General features: G+C 45.0%; 1 protein-coding gene across 2 annotated transcripts in view; it reads right to left on the reverse strand.

Moving 5' to 3' along the window:
* The window catches only part of EZR (ezrin), a 58008-nt gene that overhangs the window by 42603 nt on the left and 380 nt on the right, over positions 1 to 15025 (reverse strand). Inside the window, exons 1-2 of one of the 2 annotated variants that reach the window (XM_017889630.1) lie at positions 14931 to 15013; positions 13748 to 13832 (exon numbers count right to left, since the gene is read on the reverse strand). In XM_017889630.1, the coding sequence (XP_017745119.1) occupies positions 13748 to 13759 (12 nt within the window). In that variant the 5' untranslated portion in view covers positions 13760 to 13832; positions 14931 to 15013. Of the gene's footprint in view, positions 1 to 13747; positions 13833 to 14930; positions 15014 to 15025 lie in introns of those variants that run through there. The other variant, XM_017889632.1, reaches the window with a different exon arrangement.

A 15025-nucleotide genomic window follows, 5' to 3' on the forward strand; every position in this document is an offset into this window, starting at 1 on the left:
AAAAAAAAAGAAACTATTCTTTCTAGAAACACAATCTACATCCTTCTCAACTCCTCACCTTGGGGCAGGCAAAATAAAGAGAAAGTGACCTTGAACAAGAATTTATTTAATAAACTTGTGAAGTCTAAGTCTTGATTGGGTACCATGTGATTTCAGTTTCACTAGGTATATATCATACATACTTCATCACCAACATGCTTCACTGAAATGTGCAGGTAATTATATACAGAAACTTAAGTTTAGTAACTACTTAGTAAACTTAGTTAACTATATACATAAACAAAAGTAAGGGACAAGGCCAAGATGGCTTATTATATGCTAGAGTTGGTTTTAATTCTAGGCTCAGAAAACACAGAGAACTAAAGGCCTATAGATTAAACCTGGAACGCATGGTTCTCTCTGTAAATTTAGAAGCCTGTGAAGACTTTTTCCTTTCTGATCTGGGGTGAGACGCTAAGTCTAGGAAACAATGAGGCCGAGGTGGGTGGATCACGAGATCAGGCGATCAAGACCATCCTGGCCAACATGGTGAAACCGTCTCTACTAAAAATACAAAAATTAGCTGGGCATGGTGGCACGTGCCGGCAATCCCAGCTACTGGGGGGCTGAGGCAGGAGAATCGCTTGAACCAGGGAGTCGGAGGCTGCAGTGGGCCTACATGGTGCCACTGCACTTCCAGCCTGGTGACAGAGACTCTGTCTCAAAAAAAAAAAAAAAAAAAAAGTCAAAAAATTTCTTGGTTAACCTGTTTTAGAGGACATGTGACATAAACCATACTTAAGTCTTGTGCCATTGCCGAGATAAATTTTTGCCCCTAGTTAAGATCACATGAGCAATATTATGCAACGTTAAAGAACATTTCTCCTATAAGAAACTTCGATTAGACAAGATCTGAACTTACCCCAGTCTTTACTTTTGCCATCTATCAAAATAATTAGCAAGACCAAAATAGCTTCTTTTAAAAATTCCAAACTAAATCAGTAAGCTTACAAAATTCGCTTAAATAAGCAAACCCCGCCAAAACTTACTTTTAAAATCACCATTTCTGAAATTATACTAAATTAAAATTTAAAAAAAAAACTCTTCAATTTATACTATCAGTATCAACTATGTTACATCTGAAATGGCATAATTTATACATCATTACTTGACTGGAGAAGACATGGTGTACACTTTACAACCCTATCACTCACCCCAACCCCAACCCATGGTTTGCTGTATTTCCTTCCCCCATCCTTGCCCACAGCACCAGTATGTAAATTGATGTCTTAAAATGGCTAAAGCCCTACCCAGTAGATGCCCCTTATTTTGTTCATTTCAATTTTCAAGTCTGAGAAAGTTGCTATTAAGACAATGACCTATTCCCAGTTGGGTCACAGCACTCTGCCCCATTCCTATGGGCCCCCCAAAATATTGAGAATACAGAATAATAGTGGAAAAAACTGGGAACGTATCGTTCTATGTGTTTCCAAGTCAGCTGCAATTTTGAGTAGAGACCTCCTTTTAAAACATATGCATGGAGGGTGAGATGGCCCGGGTGGGATTAAATCAGTTACTCATTTGATTCAGAACACAAAGGTTGCCCCAACAGAAGGGAATGGGGGTCCTGCCCTCGCCCTGGGATCCTCCCACCTCAACACTCAGGCACTTCCTGATGAGTAAAAGTAAAGCATCTCTCCCTTTCTACCCTATGACATGCTTTTAAAGAGCAAATATTCTATTATGGAAAGTTGAAAACATTGATAAAAGTAGAGAGAATAACTAGTACCATGATCCTCCACGCTCTCTTTTTTCAGCTTCAACACCATTTTTCTTTCTTCTACTCTTTCTACCACTTTCACTTTTTTTTTTTTTTTTTTGCTGGCAAATTTTAAGGCCCTCATTATTTCACTTTTACAAAACTTCAGTGTATTGCTCTAAAGCACTAAAAAAAAAAAAAAAAAAATTCACAATACCACTATCACATCCAACATAATTTAAAACAATTCCTTAATACGTCAAGTTCAGTAAATATTCAGTTTTCCTCCATTTCTTTGAAAATGTCTTTTTGCAGTTGATTTTGTTCAAGTTATATAACGCAACTTGGTATCACACTATTTCCACATTGCCTTGTTCAACCAGGTTCTAAATAAAAAATCCAGTTTTCTCACCATATCTCACCATCTAAATCCATTTAAGAGTCTCACCCAAACAGCAATGGATTATGTAAGCAAATACTTCAACATCCCAGAAGCCAACACCCTTAATTATTTAACTGAGGCAATGAAACACACCTTAATGAAAATACTGTACCGACATATACTATATATATGTCTACAAATAAAGTGATTCCAATCTCATATTTATGTGCTAAGCTTTAGCCAAATGACCTGTGGTTCAATTTTCTCTTTAAAAACATAACAGGCCGGGCGCGGTGGCTCACGCCTGTAATCCCAGCACTTTGGGAGGCTGAGGTGGGCAGATCACGAGGTCAGGAAATCACGACCATCCTGGCTAACACAGTGAAACCCCATCTCTACTAAAAAATACAAAAAAATTTAGCCAGGTGTGATGGCGGGCACCTGTAGTTGCAGCTACTCAGGAGGCGGGGGCCGGAGAATGGCGTGAACCCGGGAGGTGGAGCTTGCAGTGAGCCAAGATTGGGCCACTGCACTCCAGCCTGGGCGACAGAGCAAGACTCTGTCACACACACACGACACACACACAAAAACATAACAAGATATATTTTACAAGAAATTTACAGATAAAGTAACGGTGCAATAGGTAAAATACTATCAAAACAATCATTTCCCTGAACCACAGCACCTGAGAAAGGATGGAAGCGTAAGTGGGTTTGGCAAATGGACTTATCACCAAACTCTTGCAAAAACAAGTTCTTGAAGAAAGACCATCATGGTTCACTGTCCAACCCAAAAGTGATTTACCAGAAAACCAACAAAAACACATCACTGTGGGTTCACTCATAAGTCGCTCTGCCCAATGGTTTTAACGCTTCAAAGAATTAGTAAAGAATAAAAGTTAACTCTACCTCTTGCCAAAGTCTAGGTGAACATTTACAGTTGCACGCTCATTATGCCTTGACAATGTATTAGACATGTCTTTCCCCTGCAATATAAGCTTCTTGAAAGCAGGTCTTTCTTTCTTTTCCTCAGGAGGGGCTGAGGAAGGCACAGCTCCCTTTACAACTCCAAACAGAAAGCCCATTTTATTTAGTCAGACCAGCACCTACTTTCTAGAGCATTTTGCCATTGAGGAAAGGTGGAACAATGTGCATTTCAGGCTCAAATACACATTAGCAGGAAATGAGTTCCACCATTCACTGGATGTGACTGTCAACCAAGCGGGTGATAATCCTTTAAAAGCCCCTTTTTTGTTCACCAATGTCTCCCCAGTACCTGAAAACCTGGCACAAAGTAGGTGCTCTATTGAAGGAATGAATTTTATGCAGGATGGTTGTACAGGTGTACCTAACATCCATAACTTAAGAAGAATGTGTGTGTGGAGTTCTGAGCTAAGGAATCCTAGTGGCCAACACTGAAATCAATTCCTTATCTATGAGGAACATCTAAACCCCCAGCCCACAAGCCCTTTGTTTTGGGTTACATGAAGGCTGCCCGGTGGAGGCTGTTCGGGTGAACATGTTAAGTAAAAATGCTACGTAAACTGCATGCTTTTTGCAAGCTTTCGGGAAGCAGTTGCTGTTCTGTCCAACCCACCACCACTGGACTATCCCATATGTAAATTTCCAATAAACCTGATGCTATCCCTGCTGAAGTCAATAGGGGTCTAGCAAGACAGCTGTGTTCACGTGGCATCAAAAGGACAAAAAGCAAGGTTACATTTACTTACTATATTATTTCATTGGGCTGCTAAGTTAGAGGAAAAGAATGACCATTATGAGCTAGTAAAGCTTTTAATCAGATTAGAATTTAGTAGGTACAAGTGGAACCACACAGCCCTTACTGACCAGGGCCAGGCACAAGGCCAGGCGCTTCCTGTGTGCCATCTCAGCAGGCATCCCAGGTAGGCATGCAGGATCTTGTTTACAGATGAGGAGGCAAAGGGAGGTGAAAAAACTTGCCCAAGATTACCCACTAGGAGGCAGGTATGTTTACCTATTTGGTCGTCCTCCTTCCCTCTATTTCTCCTACCAATAAACAAGAATTTAAAGTTTGCAATAAAATAATAATGCTAAACGAAAAACAAAACAAAACAAACTTGGACCAGGCATAGTGGCTCATGGCTATAACACCAACATTTTGAGAGACTGAGGCAGGAGGATGGCTTGAGGCCAGGAGTTTGAGACCAGCCTGCACAAAACAGTGTGAAACCTCATCTCTACAGAAATAAAAATAAAAAGATTAGTCAGGTGTGGTAGTGAGCGCCTGCAGTCCCCCCAGGAGTTCAAGGCTGTGGTGAGCTATGATTGTACCACTGCACTCGCGCCTGAGCAACAGTGCAAGACCACATCTCGAAAACACAAAAACAACACCTATCCTCTTTCTTTGCTGCCGGAAAAGACAAAAAGCACAAATAAACAAGCACCTGACAGCGTTATAGGTGAAGACTGAGTTCTATGAGTGCAGTAAAGTAGGGCACAGCGCAGATAGAGATGGAGCTATACTTTAGACAGGGTGTTCTGAATCAGTAATGGACTTATAAAACATCAGCAGTCAGAAATTCACATACAGACTGTAGTAGGTCAAAAGCTCATTTTAAACTATCAATGAGGAAAAAAGCAATTTATTTACATAACATTCTCTTTCCAACTCAAATATCAGGCACAAATTGCTTTCTTTTAGCATATGCCAGAAATCTGTCATTACACAATGGCTTAGCAAGTGTGACACAAGATACTGCCACTTTCTCTACACAAAGACCCACCCGAACACCAGCTTTGTTTAAAACATCACCTCGGCACCACTATGCCTCTCCTCAGTGAGTTTCTGAGTCCATGCTCAGAGCCCATGATGCGCTCAATACTGGCTAACAAAACACATTCTGTTCTCTGAGAACAATTTTTTTAAAAACAGGAACCAATGGGGTGGATCTGCTTCCAAATATTAGTCCAACCATAAAATATATACAAGGTTATAATAAATGTTTAACAATAATTATTTTTATGTTAGAAGCAGGAGTTGGCCCATTTGTTTCTCTAAAGAGTCAGTCAGTAAGTATTTTAGGCTTTGAGGGCCTTATTTGGAGTCTGTTGCATATTGTCATTTTAAAATCCTTCAAAATATGAAAACCATTTTAGCTGGTAGACCATATAAAAACAGGCCACAGCCAGACTCGGCCCTAAGATGATAGTTTACCTACCCCATCCTAAAGTAAAAACAATTGTTTACAGTATCTGAAATGACAACTGTCCACACAGGCAGTTTCAAATCGATCTCTCAGGCAAAAATGGAAAACAAAATTAGGTTGCAGAAAAGTGACTTCAAACTTAAAAACATGAGCAAAATCTGATATACTGACTAGTACAGTTTGATCCTCAGGTGATATCAATAAAAGGTGGGTCATGGTGAGACATTTTTTATTTTGCTTTTAAGGTTTTGTTTTCTCAAGTATATTAGATTAAAAGGACTAATTATTAATGAACTTTTACTTTTCCTTTGAAACAACATTACCATTTACCTATAAGTGTTAAGAAGGGGTTAATGAATAAAGGAAAACAGAACTGACCACTGCTGACTGGGAAGCCCACATCCCTCACACTTACCCAAAGGATCTTACCAGCTGGGACACCCTCCCTGGTTCCCAGGGCACACTTGTCTTCTGTGAGGACCTCTATAATGCACTATAGTGCACTGTAAATTGTTTACAAATCTGCTTTCACTAGGAGACTGAGAACTCCTTAAAGGCAAAACCAATCTTATTTTTATTGTCCCTGCACCAAGCACATAATGGGATATAATTGCGCTTCAACACATGAAGGTGATACCCATGTGACTGATAAGGGAAGTCCCACTAGAACACACAGAGGATGGACACGAGAAAATCAGAGCCCTCCCTTTTACTAAGATAACCCAAACTGTTCATATTGCTTTTTCCCTGAGAAAACCAATGGACAAACTTTACCTTGTTTATAGGAACCCAAAGTTTTAGCTAACAGGGTAAGTTTGAAAACATTTAGGGGTGGGGAAACAAAAAAGAAACACATAAAGCTTACAGCATCTGAAGAGGAGTTGTTTGTATATCTCACCGATAAAAACTTTGTCTCTGCTTATCTTACGTAACATTCTTTCCACTTAAAAACTAACTCCCATTTTACAGCTGACAAGATTGAGGTTCTCAGATGCTAAATGGCTTCCCCAAGTACAGATAAGCTGTAAATTAGCTATGAAATTCTTTTTATAGCTCTTTGTGGTTTCACTTTGAAAAAAACTACGTATATTAACTACATCAAGCATTTCAGTCAAAAGTCTGTAAGATGCATTACAGCACAACGGTTTCATTCAGTTCTGAAAACTACCGAAGTCTGGAAAAATCTTTTTGTCAACAGGCATGGATGGTAAATATATTAGAAGGAAAATAATGCAACCTTTGGTCTTTTCAACAAACACACATTTAGTGCTGAAATTAAAAACTAATTGGAGTACTTGGGGAGTCTCATTGTAGTTACTACTGAAATAAGGGATAAATTAACATGCATTCACTGACTTTGAAAGCAGACTGAATTTCACTGCTTCAGAACAGAGTTGAAACATCTAACTACCATTAGAAAGCAGGTATATCGGCCGGGCGCGGTGGCTCAAGCCTGTAATCTCAGCACTTTGGGAGGCCGAGGCGGGTGGATCACAAGGTCAGGAGATCGAGACCATCCTGGCTAACACGGTGAAACCCCGTCTCTACTAAAAGTACAAAAAACTAGCCAGGCGAGGTGGCGGGCGCCTGTAGTTCCAGCTACTCGGGAGGCTGAGGCAGGAGAATGGCGTGAACCCGGGAGGCGGAGCTTGCAGTGAACTGAGATCCAGCCACTGCACTCCAGCTTGGGCGACAGAGCGAGACTCCGTCTCAAAAAAAAAAAAAAAAAAAGAAAAAAAGAAAGAAAGCAGGTATATCAAACCACCCTAAGAATCTCCAAATTGTCAAAGATATATAAAAGTTTAAGTTAAAAAAATTAAGAAAAAAAATTATAGTTCACTAACTGAGAGTTTTCCTTTCCCAAACTGTAATTATTAATAACATTATTCAACATTTTTGTTAGAAACCACATTATCAGCCAGGCATGGTGGCTCACACCTTGTAATCTCAACACTTTGGGAGGCCAAGGTGAGAGGATAGCTTGAGCTCAGGAATTTTGAGACTAGCTGCCTGGGCCATGCAGTGAGATCTCGTTTCACAAAAAATAAAAAATTAGCTGGGTGTGGTAGTGTGTGCCTGTGGTCCCAGTTACCCAGTAGGTTGAGGTGGAAAGATAGCTTGAGCTGGGGTGGGGGCGGGGGGCGCTGAGGCTGAAGTGAGCTGTGACTGTGCCACTGCACTCCAGCCTGAGTGACAGAGACCCTGTGTCAAAAAAAAAAAAAAAAAAAAAATCACATTATTTCATTAACAAAAGAGGCCAGTGTGGAAGGAATAAAAGAGAAAAGAGGAACAAGGAATGGGATCTCCTACTTCCCTACCATTTACAGGGAATGTCTAGCCTCTTTTTTTCCTCTTTGAAAACAAAGAGCCAAAATGTGAGAGACCACTGGGCACTGCCAAATGAAGCTCTGCTACTGGACTCCCTGAAGAGAGAAACTCAAGTCAGAAGGATATTATGCTGAATTGCCTGCCCAAGTATAGGTAAGCAGTAAATTAGCTACGAAATTCTTATTTTTACGGCTCTTTTTCACAAAGAGTCATCCTAGCCCCTATTGGAGTCTCAAATACCAATAACAGCACTCCTGGCATTTCAGCCAGACTTTAAGAAGGCGGCTGGGCATCAGTGACTGCTTTCACCCGAGTGGGTGCTCTGAAATCACACTGGGCTTGACTGGGGTGCAGGAGAAAGGAATATATAATAACTGCCCTTTTCCTATTGAATTAGCAGTACCATCTGGAGAGCTTATTTAAAACATAAGCACCCAGCCTGTACCTCATCCTAGAGATGGAAGTCTTATTAGTTCTTCAAGGGACCTAGGAATCAACAGTCTCCAGATAATAGTGTACACAAAATTTTGAGAACACTGCACTAAATTAACTCTTTCTCTTAACTTTAGGTATGTACAGTGTGTACGTATACTTAGGGAAAACATACAAAGCTACTGAATTATTTGGATTTTAAAATAACGCAGTTTGAGTGTGGTACTTAATATTTTGGGGGGCAGTGGTTATAGTAATGAAAGAACGCAAAGACTTTTTTCATCAACCATTGTCACAAATGTATTAACATGTACAACAAATCCAGACTCCCCGCCTTCCCCCACACCTGGTCCTTCTCCAGGATTACTTATCTCAGCGATGGCACCACCAAACATCCACTTGCGCAAGCCAGAAACCCGAAGTCAGCCTCGACACCACCCTTGGCCCTGCATATCCAACCCATCACCAGGCGCTATCAATTCTATCTCCCAAAGAACCCCCAAATGCATCCACTTCTGTTCCCACTACCACCACCTTGGTCCAAGCTATGAGCTCCTTCAATGGGCTACCATAACTACCCTTGCTGTCTCCTGCCTCCTGTGATTTTCCTATTATAGATCACAGTCAACTTTTCAAAAGGCATATCTGATTATGTCACCTCCCAGTCAAAACCCCAAGTTAAACTAAAAAATGCCCAAGGATGGCTTACGAGGCATGGCCTGACCTGTCTTCCTCTCTAGCCACGTTGGGCTTCATGTGGAACCCCCAACTCACACTACTTCCTCCCACCACAGGGCCTTTGCACAAGTTATTACCTCTGCCCGGGGAGGTCAGTCACCTCCTCAGGGATGCCTTCCTGACTTTCCCTATTTGCACCCCCACCAGCACACACACCTTATCTACTCTTAGGCCTCACATACCCCTCTTCAGGAATACTCTCTGGAGCTGCAGTTTTACATTTACTCTGGGATTGCTGTCTGTCCCCCAAACCAGACTGTAAACCCGCTGACAGGGACTATGTCTGTGAACATCCCAATACCTTAATTGTGCCTTACAGTGTTATCATGGCAAATCACTCATCCTACCACCACTTCTCACTGCCACATGGCATAATGTTAGCTACCCTAATTCACTACTGCCCCTCCTGGAGGAGGAGGGGTGGAAACAGATGCCATGTGTCCTCCTCAATTGCGGAGGGGTGGCGGTGGGGGGTACAGTCAGTAAATTGTCCCTGTTTAATAGAAAAGGCTATGTATTCCCAAAGAGGTAAGGTAATCTCAGAAATTACCTTAAAATTTTGGCACAGTAGAAATGTGAACACACTTTCAGAGTTTTTCTAATGAAAGGTAAACCTGCTTTTATATTAGAAATGTCTATAAGAACACTTCAGAAATGAACAGGTAAGATGTGTTGGAGTCACTTAAAGGCAGTTCAGCTCTATGGTTCTCATGACAGCTTAAAGAGATCTCGGCCCTGAACACAACACCCTTTTCCTTCCTGAGCTTAACTACAGTGGTTTTCCTTGCTCACCCCCCGTGCTTTCTTTCCATTGGGCAGAAGAAAGCAAGTGTGAGAGTAAGGTGCTCTGCAGTCACCCTAACACGAAGGGGCGGGCAGAGAGGATGCTCCCAGGGCCAAGGATCTGAGCACCAACTCCTACACCTCTCCCCAGATGGGGCAGACCCACAAGGCCACACAGCACACCATGTCCTGGGGACTGGCCTGAACAGAGGCCAAGGCTCCCTCTGGAACCCCAAATCACTCTCCTTGGACGTCAGCCAGTCACACATGAATAGAGTCCCCTAAGCAGCTGTGGGAAAAGCAAAACCAGACAACAGACCACAGCTGTTCCTGTGGAGTGCTGCCGCGCGCGCCCCCCAGCCCTCAAGCAAGATTCAGCTGAAGTGTTACTTCTCAATACAGTCTGCCGATTTCCCCATCAGATGATTTTCCACACGCATTACCTAGGCTCCATCCCAGTCTGACAGCACTCAGCAGGTTTTCAATTTCAGCGTTTACCTGCATCTTGGCCCAGGTACCAGACACTAAGCTTCCAGAGGACAAGGTCTGTCTCGCCCTCTGTGCAGATCACCCTGCTTGCTGATGAATAAACACTCAAGTCTTTTTTTTTTTTTCTTTTTTTTGAGATGGAGTCTCGCTCCGTCACCAGGCTGGAGTGCAATGGCGCAATCTCGGCTCACTGCAATCTTCAGCTCCCAGGTTCAAGTGATTCTCTTGCCTCAGCCTCCAAAGTAGCTGGGACTACAGGTGCCCACCACCACGCCCAGCTAATTTTTGTAGTTTTAGTAGAGACGGGGTTTCACCATGTTGACCAGGATAGTCTCAATCTCTTGACCTTGTGATCCGCCCACCTCGGCCTCTCAAAGAGCTGGGATTACAGGCATGAGCCACTGTGCACGGCCTCAGTCTTTTAAGTAAGTGTTGCTTTTGGGAAATAGTATTAGGAGAAAACACAGCAAATAAATATTTTCAGTTATACTGTTTTACACATAAAGTCATCCACTCACTCAGTTCAGACAAATCAATCAAAAATACTTTGCCTGTTGAATTCAAGGGTTAACAGTTGCAATGAATCAGGCGGAAGGCCAACTACTCAGAGGTATCCATCCTTTAAGTGTGGTTGCCCCTTAATCCAGTTGTTAAACATTAAGCCCAAGAAAACCACCTAACATTCTTCACTAATATTCTTAACTTGAGCTTGAATAATTAGAATCAATAAACCTTTGTTTAAAAGACACATCCATAGAGCTGTTGGTAGATGTTTCATTTTCACATTTACTCAGGCAGCAAAAAAACCCCAAACCAAACCAAAACTAACTGGATCCTCTCTAGCAGACTTACGAAATGTCATATTCAAATATGTGCAACCTACTATGCTCTTATCAGTGATTTGTGGGATGGCTCTAATAATTTACATACAGAAAGGCTTAGTGTGTTTAATTTATCTCTAAGACCCTCCTGTGCCAAAGAAGGTGAAGGGAGAAATTTCCCATGGCAGACAGGTATGGCTGACCTAAATGGAAGCCTCTCAAAAAAGGTTTGTGTTTGTTTTCAGACAACATCTCACTCTGCTGCCCAGGCTGGAATGGAGTGGCTTGATCTCAGTTCACTGCAGCCTTGACCTCCGGGGCTCAAGCAATCCTCCCACTTCAGCCTCCACCCCCAAGTAGTTCAGTCAGAGCGCAGGCCACCACACCCAACTAATTTTTCTATTTTTTTGTAGAAACAGACTCTATGTTGGCCAGGTGAGTCTTGAACTGCTGGGCTCATGTGATCTGCCTGCCTCAGCCTCCCAAAGTGCTGGGATTACAGGCTCATGCCTGTAATCAGGCCACCTTGCCTGGCCTCAAAAAAAAGTTTGAAAATTCTAATTGTAAATATTATACAAAATACAGTCTTTCAAAGAGTAACTCTAGCTCTAATACACAAGGTGATGGCTACTGTCTTTCCTGAACTGTTTCACAACTATCTTCACTTTATCAAATGTCAGAAACATCTTTTAAGTTCTGATCTATCATAAAAGACCTTTAAAACAAAATGAAATGAAAATATACCTGCCACAAGAAATAAAAGAGAGAAGGGAGTTCTGACAATGCAACATGGATAACCTTGAAGACATTATGCTATGGGAAATGAGACTACCACAAAAGGACAAATGCTATCACGATTCCACCTATATGAGGTATCTAGAGTTGTAGAATTCATAGAGACAGAAAGTAGAATGGTGGTTGCCAAGGGCTGGTGGGGGGGATGGGGAGGGAGAATTTAATGGGTAGAGTTTCAATCTGGGAAGATAAAGTTCTGTAGAGGGACCTTGGTGATGGCGATGTAACAATGTAAACGTACTTAATACCTTTGAAATGTAAACCTAAAAGAGGATAAATTGTATATTTTACCAAGATACAAAAAAAAAACCAGAAAAATAAATTACGATTCCTTAGGAGAAAGAAAAGTAGTGACTGAGAACAGGTTAACTTTTTCCTGAGTGCTATCTTAGCTGAGCTCTGCATCTCTTCTTTTAGTGAAATAAAGAAAACCACACCCAGAAGGGTAATCTTGACCACTCCTCCACATACCCTCGCACTCAGCTCTGCCTAAGTAAGGGGTTGTACTTAGGTCAGTTTCATACCACAGGCACTGTCAAGCCTGGATGTCACGTGTCACTTTTAAGTTTGAATTAAAAAGAAAAATTTTGTACAGAAAATACTCTGCATCGCAAATGAATCATCTTAATGTAACTTAGGCAAAAATGATATTGGCTTCTGAATCTACTGGCATATTAATATTCTTTAACCTAACAGCAAAATTAGTACCTCTAACAAAGATCTTCTTAGAGAACATAAAATTTAACAATAGAAAAAGCAGCAAGGCCGGGTGTGGTGGCTCACGCCTGTAATCCTAGCATTTTGGGAGGTCGAGGTGGGCGGGTCACCTGAGGTAGGGAGTTTGAGACCAACCTGGCCAACATGGTGAAACCCCCTCTCTACAAAAATACACAAATTAGCTGAGTATGGTGGCACATGCCTGTAATCCCAGCTATTCGGGAGGCTGAGGCAGGAGATTCGCTTGAACCCAACAGGCAGTGGTTGCAGTGAGCTGAGATCAGGCCACTGCACTCCAGCCTGGGCGACAGTGGGAGACTCTGCTCCCCGCCACTTCCCCCCCCCCCCCACACACACAAAAGGCACACAAGCATTGATTACAGAACCAACTTGTTTGAAAAACCAGAAAAAAATTCCGGATGTATCCGTAATCCCAGTTTGTAATGAATCCTATTATTTTGTCCACTGTGATTCAAAACTCAAAAAATATTAAACCTTCCCCCGAATGTCTAGTCACCAGTTCCCCAGCGTTAAAAGTAGGTAGAATACATACAACTTTCCAAGAAGTGTCAGTCCCAGAGAACCTGCCTTGTGCCTACAACCCCTAGGCCTGGCCAGCAATCTCAACACAATCAGATTCAAGGAGACAGAGGTGCAGGCACAGCCCTTTCATCAGTTGACCAGGAGTGCTCGGCCCGGCCTGCCAAGAGCCGCTCATCAAACTCCGCCGACTGCCTGCATCTACAATTCAAGTCCATGGCTAACCTTCAGGTTAGAGACAGAAAATCTGCTGCAGCCAGCAAGTTTCCTGGTGAACAGGGCATCGCTTCATGGGCCTGGTAGGAAGCGAAGCTGAAAGACAACTTCCGAAAGCCAGTCTCCTCTCCCAAACGCCCTTTAAATCTCCCCAGTTGGATCTTGGGCGCCTGTGGTTTCGAACCCTTAGGAACTCTGAGAGCTGGTGTGTGTGGTCGGAAGCCATTTGAGTCTCCCTGTGATTTGGACTTTTTAAGAAAATTCGAAGTTGCATTACCATACCCTTTAAAAACAGACGGAAGCAGTGTAAAACGGCCTCTAGTTTTAGAAAACATCGTAACTACTGGGGAGGGGCTCACAAAGAAAAGACAGCAGAGAAAAGCATCAAAATGGTGTTTTCCTAACGCTCCACAAAAGGGTCAACAAGTAACAAAGAGCGGCGACAATCCCCTATTCCCATCCTCTTCTGCGTGTGAGAAAAGCCTTCTTCCACCAGGAACTGCCCCAACACCTCGTGCAGGTGCCTCCCCTCGCCAATGAAGCCTCCCCCGTCCGCCCGTCCCAGAAACTGGGCAACTTACTGGTTTCGGCATTTTCGGTTCCTGTTGAGTATACTCGATCCCCGGAAACACGACTCTCCAGCAGCAGCGGAGACGCTGTCCCAACCTGGAGTCAAAGCAGAGCCCTTAGAGCGCCGGTCCGCCCTGCCTCGTCCTCCTGCCGCGCCCGATACTCCGCGACCGCCGCGCGCTGCAGCTTAAGAACCCGCCAGCCCGGGCCCGGGTGAGTCAGCGCCCCGCCCAGCACTGCGGGCACGGGGAGGGGGCGCGGCCGGGCGGGGCCCCCGGGGAGGAGGGGCCTGAAAGAGGGGCGCGCGCCCAAGGGGCAGCCGGCGGGCACTCGAGGTGCCCCCCAGTTGGGGGGGTCCGGAGAGAGGGGTGCGCACCCGGGGACCCCAGCATTAAGGGGCTGGTGGGGGACGCGGGTCCGGGAGAGATAGGGCAGGGGGAGCACTCGGCGGGGAGGGTCGGGGGGAGAGGGCATGGGCCCCGGGGAACACTCAGTGGGGAGGTCAGGGGAAAGAGCGCCGACCGGGCGGGAAGGGGTCTAGGGGGCACTCGAGGTGCACCCGACTGAGAGAGGCGGAGAAGAGAGGGCGCGGGTCCCGGGGTACCCGGCGGGGAAAGGCCCGGGAAGACCGCCTGGGAGAGAGAGGGCGAGGGGCAGGGGGAACACTTAGGAGGAAGGAGTCTCGGGAGCGCAGGCGCGAGCCCTCGGGGCACTCGGCAGGGAGTGGTCAGGGGAGAAGGGGCTCAGGGCCGGGGGGCACTCGGCGGGGAGGGGTCCGTGGAAAAAGGGCGTGAGCTCGGGGTCAGCCAAGGAACTTCCCAGGGCTGCCGGGAAGCCCGTGAGGAGCCGAGCACTCGGCAAGTTTCACTTTGTGTAGCAACCGTTGCCCCGCGGCTGCAATCGCAACCGTCAAGCCTTTGAGAAACTCTTTCAAAAACTGCAACCGCCCGGGAGCCGCCAAGGGACGGCGCCCAGGCACCCAGGCTCGGCGTTTCCTTCGGGAGAGGGGACCCGGCGCCGAGGGGAAGGTCGCGGGGCCGCGGGCCGGCTCAGCTCCACTGCCCCGCGAGTGCTGGGCAGGGACCCGCGCCGCGCCCCCCAGGCTGCCCGCCGCACCTGCAGCCGAGCTCCCGCCGCCCGCCCGGTCCCTCCGCCAGGAACCCCCGCCCCGACCCCCGCCGCCGTACGCCTCACCCGACGCCGGCAGTGCTCCGTGTGCTCCCCGCCGCCCTGGCGTCTGCTGAGTGCGCCGGCTGCCCGCGCTCCCAAGAGCCCTGGCGGGGGGGGGG

The sequence above is a fragment of the Rhinopithecus bieti genome, unplaced genomic scaffold (genome assembly GCF_001698545.2).
Source record: "Rhinopithecus bieti isolate Rb0 unplaced genomic scaffold, ASM169854v2 scaffold_18548, whole genome shotgun sequence".
In the NCBI taxonomy this organism is placed as follows: domain Eukaryota; kingdom Metazoa; phylum Chordata; class Mammalia; order Primates; family Cercopithecidae; genus Rhinopithecus; species Rhinopithecus bieti.